The sequence below is a fragment of the Miniopterus schreibersii genome (assembly GCF_964146895.1).
Source record: "Miniopterus schreibersii genome assembly, chromosome: 15".
Taxonomy (NCBI): domain Eukaryota; kingdom Metazoa; phylum Chordata; class Mammalia; order Chiroptera; family Miniopteridae; genus Miniopterus; species Miniopterus schreibersii.
Window position 1 is genome coordinate 31,892,426 of NC_138115.1, and position 20,235 is coordinate 31,912,660.

Below are 20,235 nucleotides of genomic sequence, written 5' to 3' on the forward strand. Positions count from 1 at the left end.
CACAGACTCAGCCCTGCTGCTCCCTTCCCAGGCCACCATCAGGCATCGACTCCTTTGGTGTCCTCTGTAAAATCATGGCACAACCTGGTCACTTGTCAAGGTTACCCTCGCCCCCACCTCAAAAGGTTGTGAATGAACCTGAGCGCCTGGAACACACACATTCTTTACCTTTGCATCCTCGGTGCCTGGCATATAGTAGGTGTGCAATAAACTTTGTTAGAGCAAATAAGCGTCTAGCAGAACAACAGCTGCTGGGGGGGGAGGGGCAGGGGTAAAAAGTGTGTGTGGTGGAGGGGGAGGGGCGAGAAAATTCACGAAGTTGGATCGGACCTGTGAGAAAGGTGAAAGATCACCACTCAGTGCAAACTGACCCTTGGAGGTGAAGCTGATCTGGGGGGGGGAGGCAAAAGACAAGGGAAGGGGGTGTTCATCACAGGCTGAAGCCGGCAGCTCTCTTCCCCAGTAATGCCAAAGGACAGCAAGCAGATCTGAAACCAGATTCTGCTAAAGCAGGAATCACATCCGAAAGGTAAACCTAGCCTTCGGGTAAAGTGAACACAGCTGCCTCAGCTTTTCTTAAATTTACATCTTCGCAAAGCGGGTTCACATATATCGAGGGGCACCGGCGACGCGCACTCCCGGGAGAGTGCAGCACATCCCGGAGGTAGGAGGGGGTCGGAGGCTCGGAGGCCCGGAGACGCGGCCCCGGCCCGGGCAGCCCGAAACCGTCACCTTCCCCGGAGCAGCGCCTTTCGCATACCTTTCGGGCCGGGGCGCAGGGCCCGCAGCGCCAGGATAAGCCCAGCCCCGCGGGTAAGTGGGACCTGGGCTGGGCAGGCCCGCAGGACCCTCGGAGCTCCAGGAACACCTCAGGCCACGGGTGTTAGGCGCCGTTGCCCGGGAGACGGCGCGGGGCATGCTGGGCAATCGGGAGGCGGCCGGACACAGTCCCCGGGCGGAGGTATTAGGCACCGTTGCCAGGGAGACGGCGCGGGGCATGCTGGGCAGTCGGGGAGGTGGCCGGACCCAGTCCCCCGGCGGAAGTGTGCCGCACTCCAGCGGGCGGGGAAAAGCGGGCCGGCCGCGGGCGTCCGGCTTCCCTAACCTGACAGCCGCCGCTTCGGAGGTACTGCCCAGTCTTCCTCAGCGACGTCGCCCACCCCACCCCCATCCCCCCGCGCGCAGTCCGCTGCCCCTGGCTTCGCGGAACCGGGCTTCCCGGTGACGTGAACCCGGGGACTTCCTGTCCGCGCTCAGGTGCGGGGCTTCCGCCTCCAGCCCCGGCTCGGCTCCGCTGGGTTTCTGACGGGGCTGGGCCTGTGGGAGGGCGCGGCCGGTGGGCTCTGCGGGCGGCGGCGGGCTGTGCGCGCCCGCGGGCGCGCGTGAAGGCTGCGCCTGAGGACTGGAATCAAACCTGCGCGCCCCTCTACCCAGGTGGCATTTGTTGAACCCCTGTGCAAGGCCTGTCCTTAGCGTGGGATGCGCGGACACGGCCTCTGCTGGCATAAGCCTTACGAGACAGACCCCTGAAGAAATAAGTATACGGGGTAAGGTGCTGAAATAGGGTGACGTGAGTCAGACGCAAAATGCAAGGGGATGCCCCAAACCTCAGGAATCAAGATAAGTTTTAGTGCAATATCTTTAAAAATCATAATGACACACACAAAAAAGCCATGCTTGACAGAAATCTCACGATTTTGTTAACAGTACCATGCTGAGCCATCTTGGAGCCTAAGGCCAAAGGGAGAACTAGCAAAACTGATCCTGGGACTTAAGTTAGCCAGATATTGGAGGATACTGCCTGTAACAGGGCCACATATGCAAAGACAAGAAGATGGGAAGAGCCTCTGGTTGGGGTAAAACTGGACAGTTAGATTACATGAGACATGAAAACTTCCCAACTATGCCAATTAAGATGGGCCCACAAGCCAATGCCCGAAAGATGTCCCCAGACTCTATTTTCAAAAAGTAAAAACTGGATTCATATCATTGGACACACTTTGATTAACTGAAGCCCAGTGCTTTCTGATTCATTCATTATGAGATTGAGAATATAATTTCTATGGTTTAGGACTTTTTACTTTGACACCACAAAACAGATATTCTGTGTTGTAAGATGGTGACTATTACCTATCTCAATATCAAAGTCCTCAGAAGTTCTAACTAGTGTATCAGTAATAGACTTTAATCGATTTCCCTTTAGAATCATCAGCAACCTCATTTGTATCCAAAGATCAAACACCACGAAACCATTGAATCTGTGCCTGTAACACACAGGGGAAGCAAAAAAGAATGAAAAAGTACTCGGCTAGTTGGTGCTGCCTGAGGATGTACATAAGAATTGAGATGCTGACACCTAATATGTCAGATTTAAATAGTTCTCTGTAACACTGGCTGTTGATTTGATCATTGCTGGAAGCAATGACTTGGTCCCCTGCAACCAGCATCAATTAAAAGTGGGTTCTATTGTTTTAAACAGGCACTTCTTCAGTCATCATGGGTATCCGAGGACTAATGAGTTTTGTGGAAGATCATAGCAATGAGTTCTTCACTGATTTGAAGTTGCGAGACACAAAAATTATCATTGATGGCTATGCTCTCTTCCACAGGCTTTGCTTCAACTCAAACTTGGAGCTCCGGTATGGAGGGGACTATGATTCTTTTGCAGATGTTGTACAAAAATTCTTTGAATCGCTGTTTTCTTGTAATATATGTCCATATGTTGTATTAGATGGAGGATGTGACATTTCAGATAAAAAGCTTACAACTTTGAAGGATCGAGCTAGAGAGAAGATCCAGACTGCCCATTCCCTTTCTGTTGGTGGGGGTGGGTGCGTATGTCCCCTACTCATCCGGGAAGTGTTCATACAAGTTTTGATCAAGCTGCAGGTATGTTTTGTCCAGTGCTTTTCAGAAGCAGATCGGGACATTATGACACTGGCTAATCATTGGAATTGCCCTGTGTTATCATCAGATAGTGACTTTTGTATTTTTGACCTGAAAACTGGGTTTTGCCCACTGAATAGCTTTCAGTGGAGAAACATGAACACTGTTAAGGGCACACAAGACTATTACATACCTGCCAAATGCTTTTCTCTTGATGCGCTCTGCCATTACTTCAGCAATATGAATAAAGCTCTACTACCTCTCTTTGCGGTGCTATGTGGAAACGACCATGTTAATCTGCCCATCATGGACACATTCATAAGTAAAGTACGTCTTCCTCTTGGAGCTGCCAATTCTAAGGGGAGGCGACACCACCGAGTTCTGGGACTTCTGAATTGGTTGTCTCATTTTGCTGACCCTACTGAAGCACTAGATAATGTTCTGAAATATCTCCCAAGAAAGGATCGAGAAAATGTTAAGGAACTTCTCTGTTGTTCCATGGAAGAGTATCAGCAGTCCCAGGTGAAGCTGCAGGACTTCTTTCAATGTGGGGCTTATGCCTGTCCAGAGGCCTCGAATCTGGGTGTACCGGAATGGGTTCTAGTGGCTTTGGCCAAAGGTCAGCTCTCTCCTTTCATCAGTGATGCTTTGGTGCTGAGACGGACCATTCTTCACACACAGGTGGAAAACATGCAACAACCAAATGCCCACAGAATATCGCTGCCCATCCGACAAATCATTTATGGGCTTCTTTCTAATGTTTCTCCACATCTGGAAAACTTGTCCTTGAATGCACCGCCTCCTCGGCCTCTAGCTTTCAGTGAAATGGAAAGGATTAATAAAAATATAAAAACATCAATTGTTGAGGCAGTAGAACTGCCCAAGGATCATTCTGACTTAAGCAAATTGACTGAGGTAAGTGTTTATAATACTAATGTAATTTTTGTAAAGCACTTTATAGGTTACAAAGTGCTTTCATGTCAATTTTTAAAAAATTTATCTTTATTGTTGAAAGTATTACAGATGTTCCCTTTGATCCCCCACTGATCCCCTCCACCCCACATCCACCCCACCCCCAGGCCTTCCCCATACCAATGTCTGTGTCTATAGGTTATGCATATAAGCATGTAAGTTCTTTGATTAATCTCCCCCACCCCCGCCTTCCCTCTGAGATCCCTCAGTCTGTTCCATGCTTCTATGTCTCTGGATCTATTTTGTTCATCATTTTATTTTGTTCATTATATTCCACATGAGTGAGATCATGTGGTACTTGGCTTTCTCTGATGGGCTTATTTTGCTTATAATACTCTCCAGTTCCCTCCATGCTGTCCCAAAGGGTACGAGGTCCTTCTTCTTTACAGCTGTATAGCATTCCATGGTGTAAATGTGCCACAGCTTTTTTATCCACTCATCTACTGATGGGCACTTGGGCTGTTTCCAGATCTTAGCTATTGTAAATTGCACTGCTATGAACATAGGGGTGCATAAGTTCTGCCATTTCACCCAGTCATCCCACTTCTAGGAATATATCCTATTATCTCTCTTAATGTAACAAACTGAGGTTGGTTTCATATTGCCCCCACTTCATAGCTGAGAAAACCAGGGCTCAAAGTGGTATCTATGTAATACCTCAGCGAGGGAGCATGAGTACCAGGACTCACACCTAGATCTTTTAGCTCCAAATCTGCCATTTCACTTTTCACTGTTCTTCAGTAGTCTGTGTTATCTCTGTAATTATTACTACTACTCTGTTGTTACTAGCTATTACTACAATTGGGTTATATGGCTAACAACAACAAATAAGGAATAGGAAAAAAATTCTGAGCTACCAGAAGGCATTGATCATAGGCATACTTTTCTTAGGCTTTTGATTTATGGCATCATGGTGACTTGCTTAGTTTAATAATGAAAACATGACTCAGCCTACGTAAGTGTTGCTTAAACCTGAGTAACACTCAGACCAATCGCCTTTTCAAGGTAAAAAATAATCCTTATTGGTCCCAGTGTTCACTATGTTTTTCATATTGCATAAATATATTAAAAATTACAAATAGATATGAAACCACTTATGCTAACAAATTCACAGATTAAATGCATATAAATTTACAATACCAGTTTCATTGTCCATTAGGGTTTTTCTTAGGTCCAACTACATATTTAGATTCACAAGACTCTCATAGATTACTCTTGGTGTCAGTCTGCTCAAGGATGTAGGACAGCAACCATAGCTTCCCAGCAGGTTTGAATCAGGCTCCACTCTTCTGTGAGACAGTGCATCATTCTATGCCATTGGTTCTCCACTGGGGATGACTTCGTCCCCCAGGGGACATTTGGCAATGTCTGGAGACACTTTTGGTTGTCACTGCCTAGGGGGATAGAGGGAGGAAGGTGTTGCTACTGGCATGTAAGGAGTAGAGGCCAAGGATGCTGTTTAAACATCTTACAATGCACAGAACAGGCCCCCAGAACAGAGAATTATCTGGCTCATATATCAGTAGTGCCAATGCCTGGCCTACAAAGCCTCCCATTATTGACAGCTCAGGCAGGAGAAAATGAGATTCTCATCAGGTAGCTACAAGAGCCTCCTTAGCAATGGGGAATGACTGTTAATGGGAACAGGACTTCTTTTTTGGGTGATGAAATGTTCTAAAATTAGTGATGGTTGCACAAGCTTATAATTATGCAAAACCACTTTAAAATGGTGAATTTTATGACATGAATTATCTCAAAGAAAAAGTCTTACTGGCCTCCTTCCCCACAGGACCCAACCTTTCTTGTAACAATTCTATTGACATCGCTTCCGAGGTCCCTGCAAGGTACATGCTTAATTACAAGTCACTGTACTCAGGAAAGCCCCATGATATGGGGTCCCCATCTGGTGTTTACAGTTTATTTATAGTTCAAGTCTAGATGCAGTTTTACAAGTCATTTTTATCATGCTAGGTAACACAGCTCACTTCATCACGTTTCCAGGGTTACAGAACTAGAATGTTGAACACAGGTCAAATTCCAAACAGAAGAGATTTATTAAAACTTTACCCACAGCAATAAAATTGAAATTAGCAATGTTCTAAAGGATGTCTTGCTGAAATTACATTTCTACTCATAACATAAATGGTGCTGTGGTGGAAGGTTTTTAAAAATACTTTTTTATGGCTTTGTTGAGAAGTAATTGATGTACAGTGAAGTGCCCATACTTTAAGTGTGCACTTTTATGAGTTTTGATATATATTTATATCTGTGAATCCATCCTGCAATTAAAATAATGAATGTGTCCATCACCCCTAAAAGTTTCCTCTTTGCCATTCATCCCCTCCTGAGTTTGCACATACAGCAGAGTGCAGATAATTGTACAGCTTGATGAATTTCCCCAACTCTACACGGCCATGTGAAGAACACCCAGATGAAGGCTCATTGTCAGCACCCCAGGGACTTTCCCTAGTTCTGGTTCTAGTCACCCCTTTTCCTACTCCCTATAATCACTATCCTGACCTCTAACATTGAAGAGTTTTGACTGTTTTTATACTTTATAAAAATGGAATCATACAGTATGAATTCTTTCATCTGGCTTCTTTTATTCAACACTATGTTTGTGAGATTTATTGATGTCACTGTGAGTAGTTGTAGAAAATTCATTTCTCACTGCTGTGTATTATCACAGTTTGGGAATATACCAAAATTGGTTTTTCCACTTTATAGCTGATGGGCATTTGGGTAGTTTGCAGTTCGGGCTATTACGCATAGTGCTGTGAACATTCTAGTGCACGTCACTTAGTGAAAATATGAACACATTTCTATTGCATATATATAGGAGCGAATTGCTGGGTTATAGAATACACCTATGTTCAGCTTGGAAGATACATGCCAAATGGATATATGCCAAATGGTCTTGTAAAGTGGTTTTACCAATATTCCTACTAGCAAGCTTATGAGAATTCCTCTCCCTTTATATCCTTGCTGATACCTGATGTTTTCTATCCTTTTGGAAAATTTTAGCTATTTTGGTGGTGGTGTAGTAGCATCACTGTAGCCACTTTTAGTGGGTGTTAATTTGCATTTCTCTGATGACTTATTTGAGCACCTTTTCATGTGTTCATTGGCCATTTGGACATTCTGTTATATAAGTTTCTGTTTAAAGTCTTTTTCCCAGTTTTGCGGGGGAGAGGGGGTATTTTTATACATGGGCTCTTTGTTAAATAACATGTATTGTGGTGAGTATGCTTTCCCAGTCTGTAGATTGTTTTTTAACTCTAGTATGTGTTGATGAACAGAAGTTCTTAATATAGACTAAATTAAAATTATATTATTTATGGTTATTACTTTTATGACTTACTTGAGAAATTACCATCTACTTCAAGGTTATGAAAATCTTTTCTTTGCCTTTCATATTTAGATCTACAATCTATCTAGAATTTATTTGTTTCTACATAGTGTGACATAGAGATCAGGACACTTTTTCCCACATGTGAAAATCCAATTGAGTCTATGAGTGTCGCAGGCTGATTTTACTTGTTGCTAAGTGGAGATGAGAAGTGTTCTTCTCATCACTTAACTGGACTCAAAGTAAGGTGAAATTTTAGTTCACTCTCTATGCAGTGATGTCGTTTGGCTTTCCCTTGGCATAAGTTAATCAACTGTGTATTTAGCTCAATCTTGTTAGCTCTAATTAGCCCACAATAATTCTAAACCGTATCAAGCACAAATGTGATTCCAGAGACACTTGCAGGTACAAGTATAGAAACTTTGTGATAGTAGCTGTTCATTGTTTTTCTTAACATGATGTGGTAATAATACTTTATCTGCTCTGTGCCAACTGTTGTTAATAGAAACTTTATAGTCTCTCATTTAATTCCACAGTAACCACATAGGATAGCGTTTCCACTTTGGTTATGCTGGACAGAGCGCCACTCAAGTTAACCAACAAAGGATAATCATAAGGAGAAATGGAAGTGGGTCATTCTTGGAGAGTAAGGCAGTGCCACGACCAGTCTCTCTCTGGGCACCTCTGCCTTTCCGTGTGGCTGCTGCTTCTGCACGCTTGTTTTTTCTCTCCTCCTGGGAGTTGTTACATGAAATAAAACCCAACCAGATTTAAGGCTCTGAGCAGAGTACCCCTTTTGGAAGGGGCTCCAATGGTGGGCTCCACGGGACATTTTGTGTAACTCATTATAATGCCCATTTTACAGTTGATCAAACTATAGAAAAGCTCAGAAACTTGCCCAAGGCTGTAGAGTTAGTGAGGGACAGAACATCTGACCTCAAGCTCAGACTCTGCTTTGTTCATAAGTTGTAATTTGGCTAGAGAATTCAGTAACTTAAGCATTATGTCAGTAAAGAATTCATGTATTTTCTTAGCCTTTACTTAATGTGTATTTCTACCAGTTTAGGAGATTATAAAGAATAGTTTTTGTTTTACTTTAAGTAATTAATGCTACTTCCTATGGTGGGGGGTATTGATTATACTACAAAGCATTTTAATATTTCTAATTTAAAAAAAATTATCACAGTATTAAATAATTAAAACCAGTACTTATAAATCATTTAGTGCTATCATGCACTGATGATGAAACTGTTTTGTCAATTGTGACGTGTTTGTTTTGTTTTGTTTTTTAAATCCTCACCGGAGGATATTTTTTCCATTACTTTTCAGAGTGGGGGAGAGAAACGTCGATGTGAAAGACACACATTAATTGGTTACTCTCGCCCTGACTAGGACCGGGGATTGAGCTTGCAACTGATGTATGTGCCCTTGGCCAGAATCGAACCTGGGACCCTTCAGTCTGAGGGCTGACGCTCTAACCACTGAGCAAACCCGTCCAGGGCGTGAAGTGTTTTATTTCAGGTTAACATCTTATTCTCAACTGTCAGCACTTATTAACTACTAATTAGGTATTTGGTGCTGAGAAATGTTTCAGACTGTCTCATTCTTTCAGAAAGTAACAAAAGAAATTCTTTTCTGGCTGCATGCAGACACTAGAAATACAACTATATTTTTCTCTTAAAGTTTGATTGTAAAGTCCCCCTGAAGGTGCCTTCCTAATAGTCTTAATTTCCTCATCTGTAAAAGTATGTGGCCTGTAGGGTCCCTTATGGTTCTTCAGCTTAAAATTCATTAAGGTAAAGTTATTTCAACAAATAGTCCAAAGCCCTCGTAGCTGTTCACTTCTTTTTACTTGAAGTGCACTCTCTAAAACATGGAGTAAAAGTGAGTGTGGTGTGTTATTGCAAGCACAATGCAGGTAGTCCTTAAATATTCCTATCTCCCTTGAATATACCTCTCACCTACAAGTAGCCACCCTGGGACAGTCCCTGTGTAGGAGAGTACAAAGACAATAGCACATTCAACTGGGTAGGGACATGAGGCAGGACACCCCAAAAAATAGAAAACTGTGATATGCCACAAGGGTGCATGTAATCTAAGTTTCTTCTGGTTATCAGTAATGGAGTCATGGAGAAGGTGTACTGCCAAGTAAGGGATTAGTTGAGTATAGATCATTGTTTCTCAAAGCAGAAGAGTTAAAATGCAGATTTCTGGGCTCCCTCAGATTTGCTGAATCAAAATTTACGGGGTGGGGCCTGGGGATTGAATTTTTAACAGGCTTCCCAAGTAACATGTGCACTGAAGATGCTCAACCAGCGTACTTGGAAGATGGAATGACAAGAGCAAGGGCTGTGTAGTGGGAGTAGACGTGCATCCACTCAGTCAACCGTATTTATTAAGCACCTTATTAATGTCCTAAATGCTTTTGAGCGTGGCTGATTTTTTTACACAGAAGATAAACTACACAGCAATTTCATTTGCATTAAAATCTCTTCATGGGGGGGGGGGGGCATTCCCCAAAGTAACTTTTAAGGTGTTTGGTATGTATTTTCAGCTCTCCTTGCCTAGACGGCAGACACTGCTGTTAGAAACACTAAAGGTCAAACAGACCATCCTGGACCCAATCCCTCCTTCTTTGAAGTTGCCCATTGCTGTCACTTGCTACTGGTTGCAGCACATGGAGACCAAGGCAAAACTACACCATCTACAAGCCTTGCTGCTGGGGATGCTGCTGGGGCCCTTGCATGCCATAATCAACAGCCCTGGTAGGTATCTGGAATTCCAGAAGTATATTTTTGCATGTTACTTACATATAATAAAGTTAAAAAAATTCTTGGATTATCTACTTCTATCGGTTATATCAGAACTTAGGAATGGAGACAATATATCTATTCATTGGTAAATAGTTTTGAGCACTTCCATGTGCCAGGCTCAGTGCACAGCAGGGAAGTTGTACTGATACCACCTAATCCCACATGCTTTTTGGCACCTAATGCTTTTCCTATAAGTGGGACAGTGTGATCTATCAGCTGCATTTTGTATCCCACCTTTTCTATTCCTTCCTGTCTATCATCAATGCAGCAGCAACATCATCACTAACTTATTTAAAATTGCCCATTGGTGAAACTTCTGAATACCTACAACTATAATAAACATTCAAGTTTGTGCTGTTTCTTTTACTTTTTCTCTCCTGTAAGTTTCGATTAAACTTGTAAGTAGTGATGGTAGCATTAGTAACTTCTCTACTGGAGAAATATACTTCAAGGCAGTATCATCTTCATTGAAATATCAGGTGAAATAAATGTCGATGCATTGGAGCACTTCAGTTCTCTAACAGAATTACTCTAAAGATTATGAATGCTGTAACACTTTGTGTAAACATGTATAATAGTTAACACCCTCTAGAGCAGTACCGTCTAGTATGATAGCTACTAGCCATATTTCAAGTGCTCAGTAGCCACATGTAGCTAGAGGACAGCACAGATATAGAACATTTCTGTCACTGCAGAAAGTTCTACTGGCTAGTGGTACTCTGAAGTTTCCTTTTTAAAATAAGTTAAATGAAATAATGCACCAGCATGGACTCCAAGAAAGCCCAAGTGTGAGAGTAGCTGCCAGAAGGGATTGGTATATGACAGCCAACTTCATGCAGAACAAACAAGGCCCACTAATGGTTAAGACACAAGTTTAGGGTATTTCCTCTCATTGAATAACTATAGTTTATGAAAATTCTCAGAGCACAAGCCTATTAAGTTTTTACCTGAGTCCAACAGAAGGGGCATGCAAGGGTCTGTTTCTTTTCTTTTAGGAATTGTGGACCTGGCACCCAGGCAAGCTCAGTGTCTTGCTGCTCGCTAATTGGTCAAAGGTGGGCCTCCTTTTTATTACCTTCAGGTTGGTCCGGATGTCATTTTGTGCGCCCCTGCTCAAACCAACCTGCAGAAACTTACAGCTGCACACAGCAGTCTTCACTCCCCACGCTTGTTGCTTCTTGCCCTCCTCCTCTCTGTGAAGCAGCAGTGATCTGCCACATTCTCTATGAGTCATACTTTTGTTTTCCTCCCGTAAGCAGAAGTTAGTGTGATTTGAACACATGCGCTGTTTCTTTAAGTGCACTATAGCATGGAGGTCTCGATGAAAGGACGTTTGGTGGAAGAGAACAATAAAGAATGATATTTAATAGTAATTTATATTTTTCAGAGACAGATTTAGGGTTTGGAGAGTTTGATGCAGATATATTTAAGGTCAAATGGTAGACCAGTGGAAGAGAGTGTTTTAGGGGAAAAAAATTGGGGGTTGAATAAAGTTAGATTGTCATTAAAGAGGCATTTCAGTATAATATTTCAATTTATACAGCAAGGCTTTTACGTTGGCATTAAAATAGTAAAGAGCCAGAAAAGAAAAGCATTTTGGTTATTTAAACCAATTTTTTCTTTATGGAATCTGAAGTTTTATATATGGAGAGAATTACAGACTGATACAGTGTTTTGGGAACTACTTCCCTTGGGTTGTTTCTTTATCTAGATAAGGAAGATCTGCGGGAGGATGGTGCTAAGATGTTGTATGAAGAGTTCCAAAGAGTGAAGGCGCAGATGCGGTCGGGCACGAGACTGGATTTAGACACAGCTCACATCTTCTGTCAGTGGCAGTGCTGTCTGCAGATGGGGATGTATCTTAATCAGCTGCTGTCCACGCCTCTCCTAGAGCCAGACCTAACTCGGTGAGCACCAAGGGAAACTAGTTCAGATGGCTGCACACAGAAGCAAATACTTTACATTTAAAGCAAAGGAGTTACTTTTAAAAATAATCAGTGTAACTGGTCTTGGAACGCTATTATAACTAAAGAGCTGGAAACAGGAAAGATATTAAATTATTCCCACATTCCCAAAGAAAATCTCCATGACTAGATCCAATTTTTAAAAATCAGTTCCAAAGTAAAAGTTAGAGTCAGTTGTTGGTAGGATATAATTTGCTTCTTCATTTCTTTTAAGTCTGTTCAAATATTACTTTACAAAAGCCTTTTCTGACCATCTTAATGAAATATTACTTTCTACTTCCAGGTACTGTAGTCCTATTACTTTTGTATTTCACAACAGCATTTCTTACCATTTGGCATACTGTTCACTCATTCACTGAAATACTTATTAAATGCCTGTGCTGGTCTATGTTAATGACGAACAAAGCATCAAAAAAGAATCTCTGCTGTCAGAGGTTTTATTCTAGTGAGATGACTATTAGATGCATAAGTGGATTTTATCTAAAGTTTTTGTTTTGCCAGGCAAGTATAAAGGCAGACACGGCCTGTATGCCAGAAGTGATTATGTTTGATTATGGAGCTTAAGCTGGGTAAGAAAGAAATGAGGGCAGTGTGTGGGCCAGTGAAAAAGTGGTAGGACCAGTGGTAGGACGTCAGGGTGACTGTCCATCTATGAGGTATTAGGAATGAAGGTAAAAGATGGCTGGAAAATGGAGTTGAGATTGTATATATGCTTTGTCTTTCTCCACTTGAACATAAACTCTGAGGGCAGGGACTTGACCATTTTATGTATTGTCGTAGCCCCAGTGCCTAGCATATTGTAAGTATGCAAATGTTTGTTGAATAAATGAGTGATAGAGGCAGTCAAAATTTGCTGGTATGACTTGAAATGTTTCAAGGTGAAAAGCTTCCTAGCAGTAAACTGTGGTTAATATGTCTCTGGGCCTCGTATGTGAACTAACCCTAGAACCCTTTACCAAGTAAGATTAATTGGCCTTAAACCTATGGATACTTTATTTCTGGCCTTTAATAATTTAGTTCATTCTGGACTGGATCCTCTCTAGTTACTAGAAATCCCTTTAAAACGAAACAGGATAAACAAGACCAAACAGTTCTCTTATTGATTTCAGTAGGAGGACTGTTCTTGCATCTCAGCACTACTAATTTAAGGCTTTTTAAATGATGATTTTACATTGATTAAATAATGGTTCTACATCAGTTGCTAAGGCACCAGTTGATCAACTCTGGCAGTTAAGTTACATATTAAATTCGTGGCTTCCAGTTAATCCCATCTTATATTTATGAAGTAGGTCATTAGTCCAAGGTGAATGATGACTTTGCAAATGATGCCATTAAATTTTCTCTTATTTCAACAGACTACCTGTTTGGTTTATCAAAGCCATTTTCAGTTCCTTTTCTTTGAAGTGTTCAGAGTCCCGCTCAACTTTCAACTAGATGTAGAACCAGCAAGCATCCATCATTGAATTTGATGTTAAAAATATCACCAGCCAAGAAGTAATCTTTTTAATAACAACTCAGTTCCTTCCTTCAAGGAACAGGTTATTCTTAAGTAATTTTAATAATAATTTTATAGAGGCGCTCAGTGTTTAGATGCATTTGTTGAAACCATGTTAATGATGGTTGTCCCAGCAACTGAACCTCTGCTATAACGCCCTTCTCTCTCCCCCGTTGAACAGATTGTATAGTGGAAGCCTGGTGCATGGACTATGCCGACAACTGCTAACATCAACCTCCGTAGAAAGTCTTCTGAGCATGTGTCCTGAGACAAAGCAACTTTACGAACACTTGTTCAGTGCCACAAAGTCATATGCCCCTGCTGAATTATTCCTACCAAAGGGTAAATCAAATTCGAAAAAAAAAAGGCAAAAGAAACAAGGTGCTAGCTCGTCAAAGAACAGTGTGGGAACCACCACAGACAATAGATGTTGGTACAAGGGAAGCAATCGGTTCCGGCTATTAACGGTTGAAACCATGGAGGAACATACTGAGGCCTCAAAGTTTGAATAAACTCAGTCTGCAACCAGAAGTATAATTCTTAAAGTTTTTCTATCTGCCTTGAAATGATTAACTTTTTTCTTCAGAACTAACCTGTGAGGAGCTAAACATTGCATTCGGTAATCTTTGAATTCCAAAGTATTTTGTATTCTGCTTTTAATAAATACAACCTGATTTAAGAAACTTCTGTATTCCTTACACATATTTGAAAGCATATTTGTACTTCTCATGTTCCATTTCAATACGTTAATAATAATAGTCTATAACCTTTAAATTGCAGCAACTCAAACAGCTATGTTTTCAAAAAGAAGTTCTACCTAGATTATTTCCTATAAACAGAAGCTGGGTTATTATTTCAAAAAGAATTTTTTACAACTGTTTCCTCTTCATGGGCCTTGGAAAACAGAAGCTAGGATGCCAGACAGAAAACATACTTTTAAGTACTTAGTAAATGAGACCATGGCAGGGTTGATGAGCACTTTAGATATGCTCTAGGTTCTAAAACAAAGGTTGAAACTCAAATGGCCCCAACAAAATAAGAAACAGCATCCTGATCTAGAGGAGGAGGAAACACTTAGAAGAAATTATGCAGCGATACCAGAATCTATTATTATTTTAGGAAGAGTGCATGGGGTTCCTTAGTAAGGATGTTTTTAGTGTCTCTAAAGAAATGGTTATTCCCAGAAGAATCAAGAAAAGAGCAGTCAAATGCATGTATTTTTGAGAAGATATGTATTTTTCCAGCAAATAGTGGATCTAATGTGGATGAAAAGCACATAAGATCTTGTTATATCAAAAATCTCTTTTCCTTGATTCCTGGAGTTGTGGAAAATATATCAATATAAGTGTCATATTTCCTGGCTCATCAACATTGCTTTTTAAAACCACCAGCTCTGCATGGAAAACCCACATTCCCACTTCCACTTTGGTAAATAGCTGCTTTCACAGGCACTAAACTGAAGAGTGTAGAGGCAACAGAGTTCAATTAAAAGTCAACTGATCAGTCATCTTTTTCATTAAAAGTTTTTCAAAGGGCCCCTCCTTCAGGAGACAAGAAGACAGGTTCCCTTCTCTAGCCATTTCAATGAGAGCCATTTACTTGAAATTACCCAGCCTTGCAGTAGTTAAAAATCTAATAATGTCTGTTAACTATTACTCTCTGAGAATTCAGGATAGTTCCCTACCCCAGTATGTATCTTCTGTATGTATTAAATGAGAGGCCATAAGCACTCCCCAAGATATTTGAGGGGGTTACCAATGAAATAATGACATATTACCTGACCCCCCAGGAGACATAAGCTCCTTGGAAAGACAACACAATGAAATAAAAGAACATTTTATGAAGCAATCTGACAGGTGCAAAATGGCAAAGCAGACTGAATGCTATAATGAGACAGCAGTCACCAGACTAGGAGGTAAAATAAGGAGAGATTCTCAGACCTGGCTTTTGAGCTTGGCTTTAAGACACTGGGATGTGATTCGGATGAGGTACAGGGGGCAATGGGAGCCCCTGTGCTGAAGCAGAGTGTTATATGTCCCATATTCCAATTGTAAAATCTGTTTCCTATGTTTTTAATCAAATCTTTAGGTCTTGCTCTTTCTGAGTTCTAACTAATAAAATTTCACCTGAGGCTTTGGAAATGTGTCTTCAATAATTACGCATTTTAAGTGACAAAAGGAACTTGGGAGAACTAAAATGAATAAATTTTAGAAATAAAGGAGAAAAACATTTACTGTAATGCAATCATGTTCTGTGTTTAGTTGTGATAAAATTATACTTGAACTTTATTTTTATAAGCCCTTCCAGAGATACCTGAACCTAGGAAGTTTAATATGTATCTCCTGTAAATATAAACACTAAAGGCCTTTCATGATAACTGACCATGAGAAAAAGAATTCAAATTAATTAGTTTTAGAAAATACAGACCTCTGCAGCAAGAAAGATCTCAGAATTGCCTTTCCTCCTTTGTGCATAAAATAAATGAATCCATGGTTATGCCTGTTTCCCTACTGTCTAGGGGTAAAATGACATGCCCTTTTAAGTTTCACAGCACAGTGCCTGGTACTAACACCATGCAATAAATGACAGCCATTACTGTTATACCCATGCATGAAAACCAAGAACAAAGCAAGGGATCTGGGGAAAAGTGAGAAAGTGCTGAGCAGAAAAATCAAGGTGCCATGAGACCAGGGGTTGCCAGAGCTAATAGAATTTTGCAGATGCAAAGGAGGTTAACACAACTATGGCTAAGATGAGAAGAACAAGGTTGTAAGAATGTTGAAGCAACTTCGGCAGAAAGAGCTGTTAGGCTGAAGCCCCATTGCAAAGAGTACAGAAGCGCCAAGAGAATGAAAAAAGACCAGAACAACTATCCTTATGTGCTTGTGCCCTTCCTGCCTTTTGTCTTGTTATCAAGGAATTTTCTGTATTTTTAAACCCACTTTGAAAGAGCTCTGGATGTGTTTAAAGATAAAAAATTAAGAGATCTTACCACTTCTTAGAAATGTCCCCTTCCTACAACTTCCAGGGTTATTTCTTGGCCCTTCCCACAAACCACAAGGTCAAACCCAGTTTTCCCCCTTAGGTTTCCAGAGTTCACTGGGTGCTGATCTCTAGCACATGCTGTTTGGCTGGTTGGCACAGCATGAACCCAGAGCAGCACCTGGAATGTAGTCACCCCAAGACCAGGCAGGAGAAATGATTTCACTTCAGTAAAAGGACAAACTCTCAGTAGTACTTACTCCAAACACAGTGACCTTAGTTCTTTCAGTGGGTGGATGTGGGGTACTTGGTATTTATCTCACCTTTTGTTGATGCATTTCAGTCAAGACAACTGAAAATGATTTTGCATCTTGTACCAATCTGAAATTCAGTACTTATTTTGGACAGATGTATTAAAAAGATGCCTCCTCGCCAGCCAGGCGTGGCTCAGCAGTTGCGCATCGACTTAGGATCCAGGAGATCACTGTTCGACTCCTGGTCAGGGCACGTTCCCAGGTTGCGCTCTCGATCCCCAGTCGGGGGAGTGCAGGAGGCTGCTGATCAATGACGACTCTCTCATCATTGATGTTTCTCTCTCTCTCCCTCTCCCTTCCTCTCTCTGAAATCAATATATTAAAAAAATAACAGATGCCCCCCCACTTTCAGCAACAACTACTTTAGCCATACTGGATAAGTAGCTTTGGCATTTCTTCCCAGCTCTGAATAATGCTAAAATTCAAGTCCATCCAGCTGTAAAACTTCTAAGATGAGAACCCATGCTGAGGAAAGACATTTTAAAACTCAGAGGCTTGACTGCACCAGGTAATATACTAGTCTGTTAAAATGGGAGAGACGAATGAGACTATACATGGAAAAGTGTTTCCCGCTAGTTTCACTAGATTCAGTTTTCAGGAAGAGAAATCAAATTTCACATGAACATGCTATAATGCACACAAGTTTTGATAACATTTAGATGTCTGGTTAAAAAGGCTAAGTCTCTCAATATATATTTATATATCTGTGTTTCTATATATATATGTATGTATGTGTAAATAAATGTGCATAGATGTGTTCCAATAAAACTACATATATACAGACACACATGTATGTATATGTGTTTAAGAATTTTCTCATTACTACTTTGGAGACACTTGGACATTTCTGTATACAATATAACCTATTGTCATCAGAATCAGGGAACACATAGTAATTTTTTGGAAGAAAAGCTGATCAAATGCATCAGTATTGGATATTTGAATTTTTGTAAGACTGAATCATTTGACTCTGTGAGAAAATTAGCCATCGCGTGAGCTACCACACAAGATAAGGAAAACTTCCCAGGAGTATTTTTACATATAGTAGAATGCTTTTTGAAGGATTAACTGAGGTGCTGGTTCTCGAAAAACTGCCATGTGTCTACCTAGGCATTACTGTCCCCATATCTTCCTGTGTCTGGTTCATGCCTGTTGCACATTATGGAGGAATAAATCGAGGGATGCTGGCAGGAAATAGAGCATGTCTACTTCGCAGTGTCCCAGTGCTTACTATCATGAATAGAGTAATTAATTCCATGAAAGAGGAGGGGTTACCAGACGAATCAATCTACCTGTTATTAGGTGAACTTGCTCTGATGTGGAAACATTTTTTTGAGTAAATATATATTAACATCACTCTTAAAAAATGGGGTTTGTAAGTGTACCAGTGAGAACTCTAGATTGCTAAAATTGCTATAGTAATCAGTATTTTTATGCCTTCATTAAAATACTGGCAGGAACCCTGTTTTCAGATTTCTGATTCAGTTGTCATTCATTCGTGTAGGATGGGGTATAGTTGAAAAATGGGAGAATCAGGGGCTCTGTTGTGGATATGTTCAGACATTACCTTTTAGGTGCTTAAGTGAAGACAACTGCTGGGCAGCTGAATATATGCCTGGAGCCTAGGTTAAAGTCTTTGGGTTATGAAATGTTTTCCTCTTCTCTTCTATTTACAAATACCTCCAGTAAGTATACTGTACTATCATAGTCAGAAACGCTTGTAATAACTGAAGCCTCAAGGAAGGATGGCATCAAGAGAGCAAACTTCTGGTGTTCCCTTGTCTTGTCCCAGGAAACTATGGAAAACAAGAGGTAAAAATGGTTGTGGGGTGGAGGGTGAGTGTTGAAATCTGGGAATGGTGATGTCTACAAACCCAAGTTTCCAAAACAAAGTACTGTAGTTCTTCAAGTTCCCAGATTTATGCAAGTTGTTTTTTAAAGACAAACTAATGAAACTGACCATATAATAACCATAATGTATTTTGTAAAGCAATAAGTCAGACAGACAAGGGCGGACCATAAGAGAAATTCACTACGAAATACTGTCATAACTTTACCTTAGAAATTTGATAAACACAAGGCCAATGTGTTTTGGTTTACAACATTCCATTCATAGAAAATGAGTTAGAGATTGTATTTTTTACTAAGAGTGGGCTGATAGGATATTTTGGTTTCTACTACTAAATTTTGTCTTCCCTAAGCAAGATGTCCTGAGAATAGACTGAGACTCTTTTTCTCCACACCAGTCTTATTGGAAACTCAGAGGAGTCACTGATACCAAATCTGGTATCAAGTGCATCCATCCCAAAGAGAATATCCAGTTGGGAGATTGGAAGGAAGATCACTTCTTTTCTGATCCACTGGATGCAATGCATAGGCCTATTTGTCTCTTTTGAATACATGAGTAGGTAACCTTTTCTGTAAATAGCCAGAAAATGAATTATTTTAGGATTAGTGGGCCATGTGGTCTCTGTTACAACACCTTAACTGTTATAACATGAAAGCAGGGATTGAAAATACATGTGTGTAGCTGTGTTCCAATAAAACTTCATTTACAAATCCCAAAGCAGAGTTGGCCCGCAGACCAAAGTTTGTCAACCCCCAAACTAAATCAATAGCCCCATGTGGGTGAGTTAGGGAGGTAATGAGGTATTAAAATAAATTGTTTCACTATCTTGTAACACCTCCAGCTAATAATTCATGGGCCACAAGACCGTTCCGTGTAGAAAGATACTTAAAAATTCTAATGCAATCCTATCATGTAACCAAATGGATGTGAGAATAGAACATAAAAAATAATTTATTTTTAACTCCATAAAATTGATCTAATAATGCTTAAATATAAGGTTTGTCATACCTTTCCTATCAAGCACACATTTTCTATAATCACCTATTTTGGGGGGACCTGCTATATATTACTCCAAGGATAATATTTTGTAAGGTTCACATAACAAGTTCTTTCATACTATGCTTTTAAGATGCAGACTTGATGAAAAAGAGGTGGTCAAGGCATTACAGTATTTTCTTTATGACCATAAGATGGCACCAAACTGTCATTTCTCAACTAATGTGCACTTCAGTATACTTATCGGGAAGGCCTGAATAGAAAATTGCTTTTAATAGAGCTGAGCGGATTGGTATTTAAACAAACAAACAAACAAACAGTTTTTAAAAGCATATTTTGAGTTCAAAAGGTAGAAATACTCAGAACCCAAAAATGAACCTCTAGGCTCATGTAGAATAATTTGCCCAATTTCCAGCACTGTGTACTGTTAATATTGTGAGATGTGGTTTCTACTCAGAGGGTTACTAAATGGAATAATGCAATACTGCTGAAGAAATAATGGTGATGGGGTAACCTTGATTTAGATATGAAAGGCAGTTCTGCCAGGCCTATCAGCCATGGGACTACCCCAGAAATGTGGAACTTTGCCAGGATATTTGTTAATTTGGCTAGACT

At 40.6% G+C, this 20,235-nt stretch overlaps 3 protein-coding genes across 10 annotated transcripts in view; 1 reads left to right on the plus strand and 2 right to left on the minus strand.

Moving 5' to 3' along the window:
• The window catches only part of NEK11 (NIMA related kinase 11), a 132,634-nt gene extending 131,723 nt beyond the window's left edge, over positions 1 to 911 (minus strand). The window contains exon 1 of the mRNA XM_081159842.1: positions 761 to 911. The gene's annotated coding sequence lies outside the window, so the exon portion shown is untranslated. The remainder of the gene's footprint in view (positions 1 to 760) is intronic.
• Positions 912 to 1,038: 127 nt separating this feature from the next.
• ASTE1 (asteroid homolog 1) lies at positions 1,039 to 14,136 on the plus strand. 3 transcript variants are annotated; one of them, XM_081159346.1, is made up of 5 exons: positions 1,039 to 1,126; positions 2,480 to 3,801; positions 9,762 to 9,972; positions 11,732 to 11,927; positions 13,661 to 14,136. In XM_081159346.1, the coding sequence occupies exons 2-5, from the start codon at positions 2,497 to 2,499 to the stop codon at positions 13,989 to 13,991; spliced, it is 2,043 nt and encodes a 680-aa protein (XP_081015472.1). In that variant the 5' UTR covers positions 1,039 to 1,126; positions 2,480 to 2,496; the 3' UTR covers positions 13,992 to 14,136. The 3 variants fall into 3 exon arrangements, with proteins under 3 accessions (XP_081015472.1, XP_081015473.1, XP_081015474.1); XM_081159347.1 differs by having other exon boundaries at positions 1,058 to 1,126; positions 2,610 to 3,801; XM_081159348.1 differs by lacking the exon at positions 1,039 to 1,126 and having other exon boundaries at positions 2,495 to 2,639; positions 2,732 to 3,801.
• The window catches only part of ATP2C1 (ATPase secretory pathway Ca2+ transporting 1), a 118,775-nt gene continuing 103,484 nt past the window's right edge, over positions 4,945 to 20,235 (minus strand). For 4 of the 6 annotated variants that reach the window (XM_081159341.1, XM_081159340.1, XM_081159344.1 and 1 more), the window contains one exon: positions 11,378 to 11,919. In XM_081159341.1, the coding sequence (XP_081015467.1) occupies positions 11,908 to 11,919 (12 nt within the window). In that variant the 3' untranslated portion in view covers positions 11,378 to 11,907. Of the gene's footprint in view, positions 5,253 to 11,377; positions 11,920 to 18,742; positions 19,194 to 20,235 lie in introns of those variants that run through there. The other 2 variants (XM_081159343.1, XM_081159339.1) reach the window with 2 other exon arrangements.

Bases quoted from the DNA above. Each gene is read 5' to 3' on its own strand.
- ASTE1 (XM_081159346.1), top strand. From the start codon at position 2,497: ATGGGTATCCGAGGACTAATGAGTTTTGTGGAAGATCATAGCAATGAG. The intron at 9,973-11,731 runs GTAGGTATCTGG...TTCTTTATCTAG, and splicing joins TGCCATAATCAACAGCCCTG to ATAAGGAAGATCTGCGGGAG. The intron at 11,928-13,660 runs GTGAGCACCAAG...CCCGTTGAACAG, and splicing joins CTAGAGCCAGACCTAACTCG to ATTGTATAGTGGAAGCCTGG.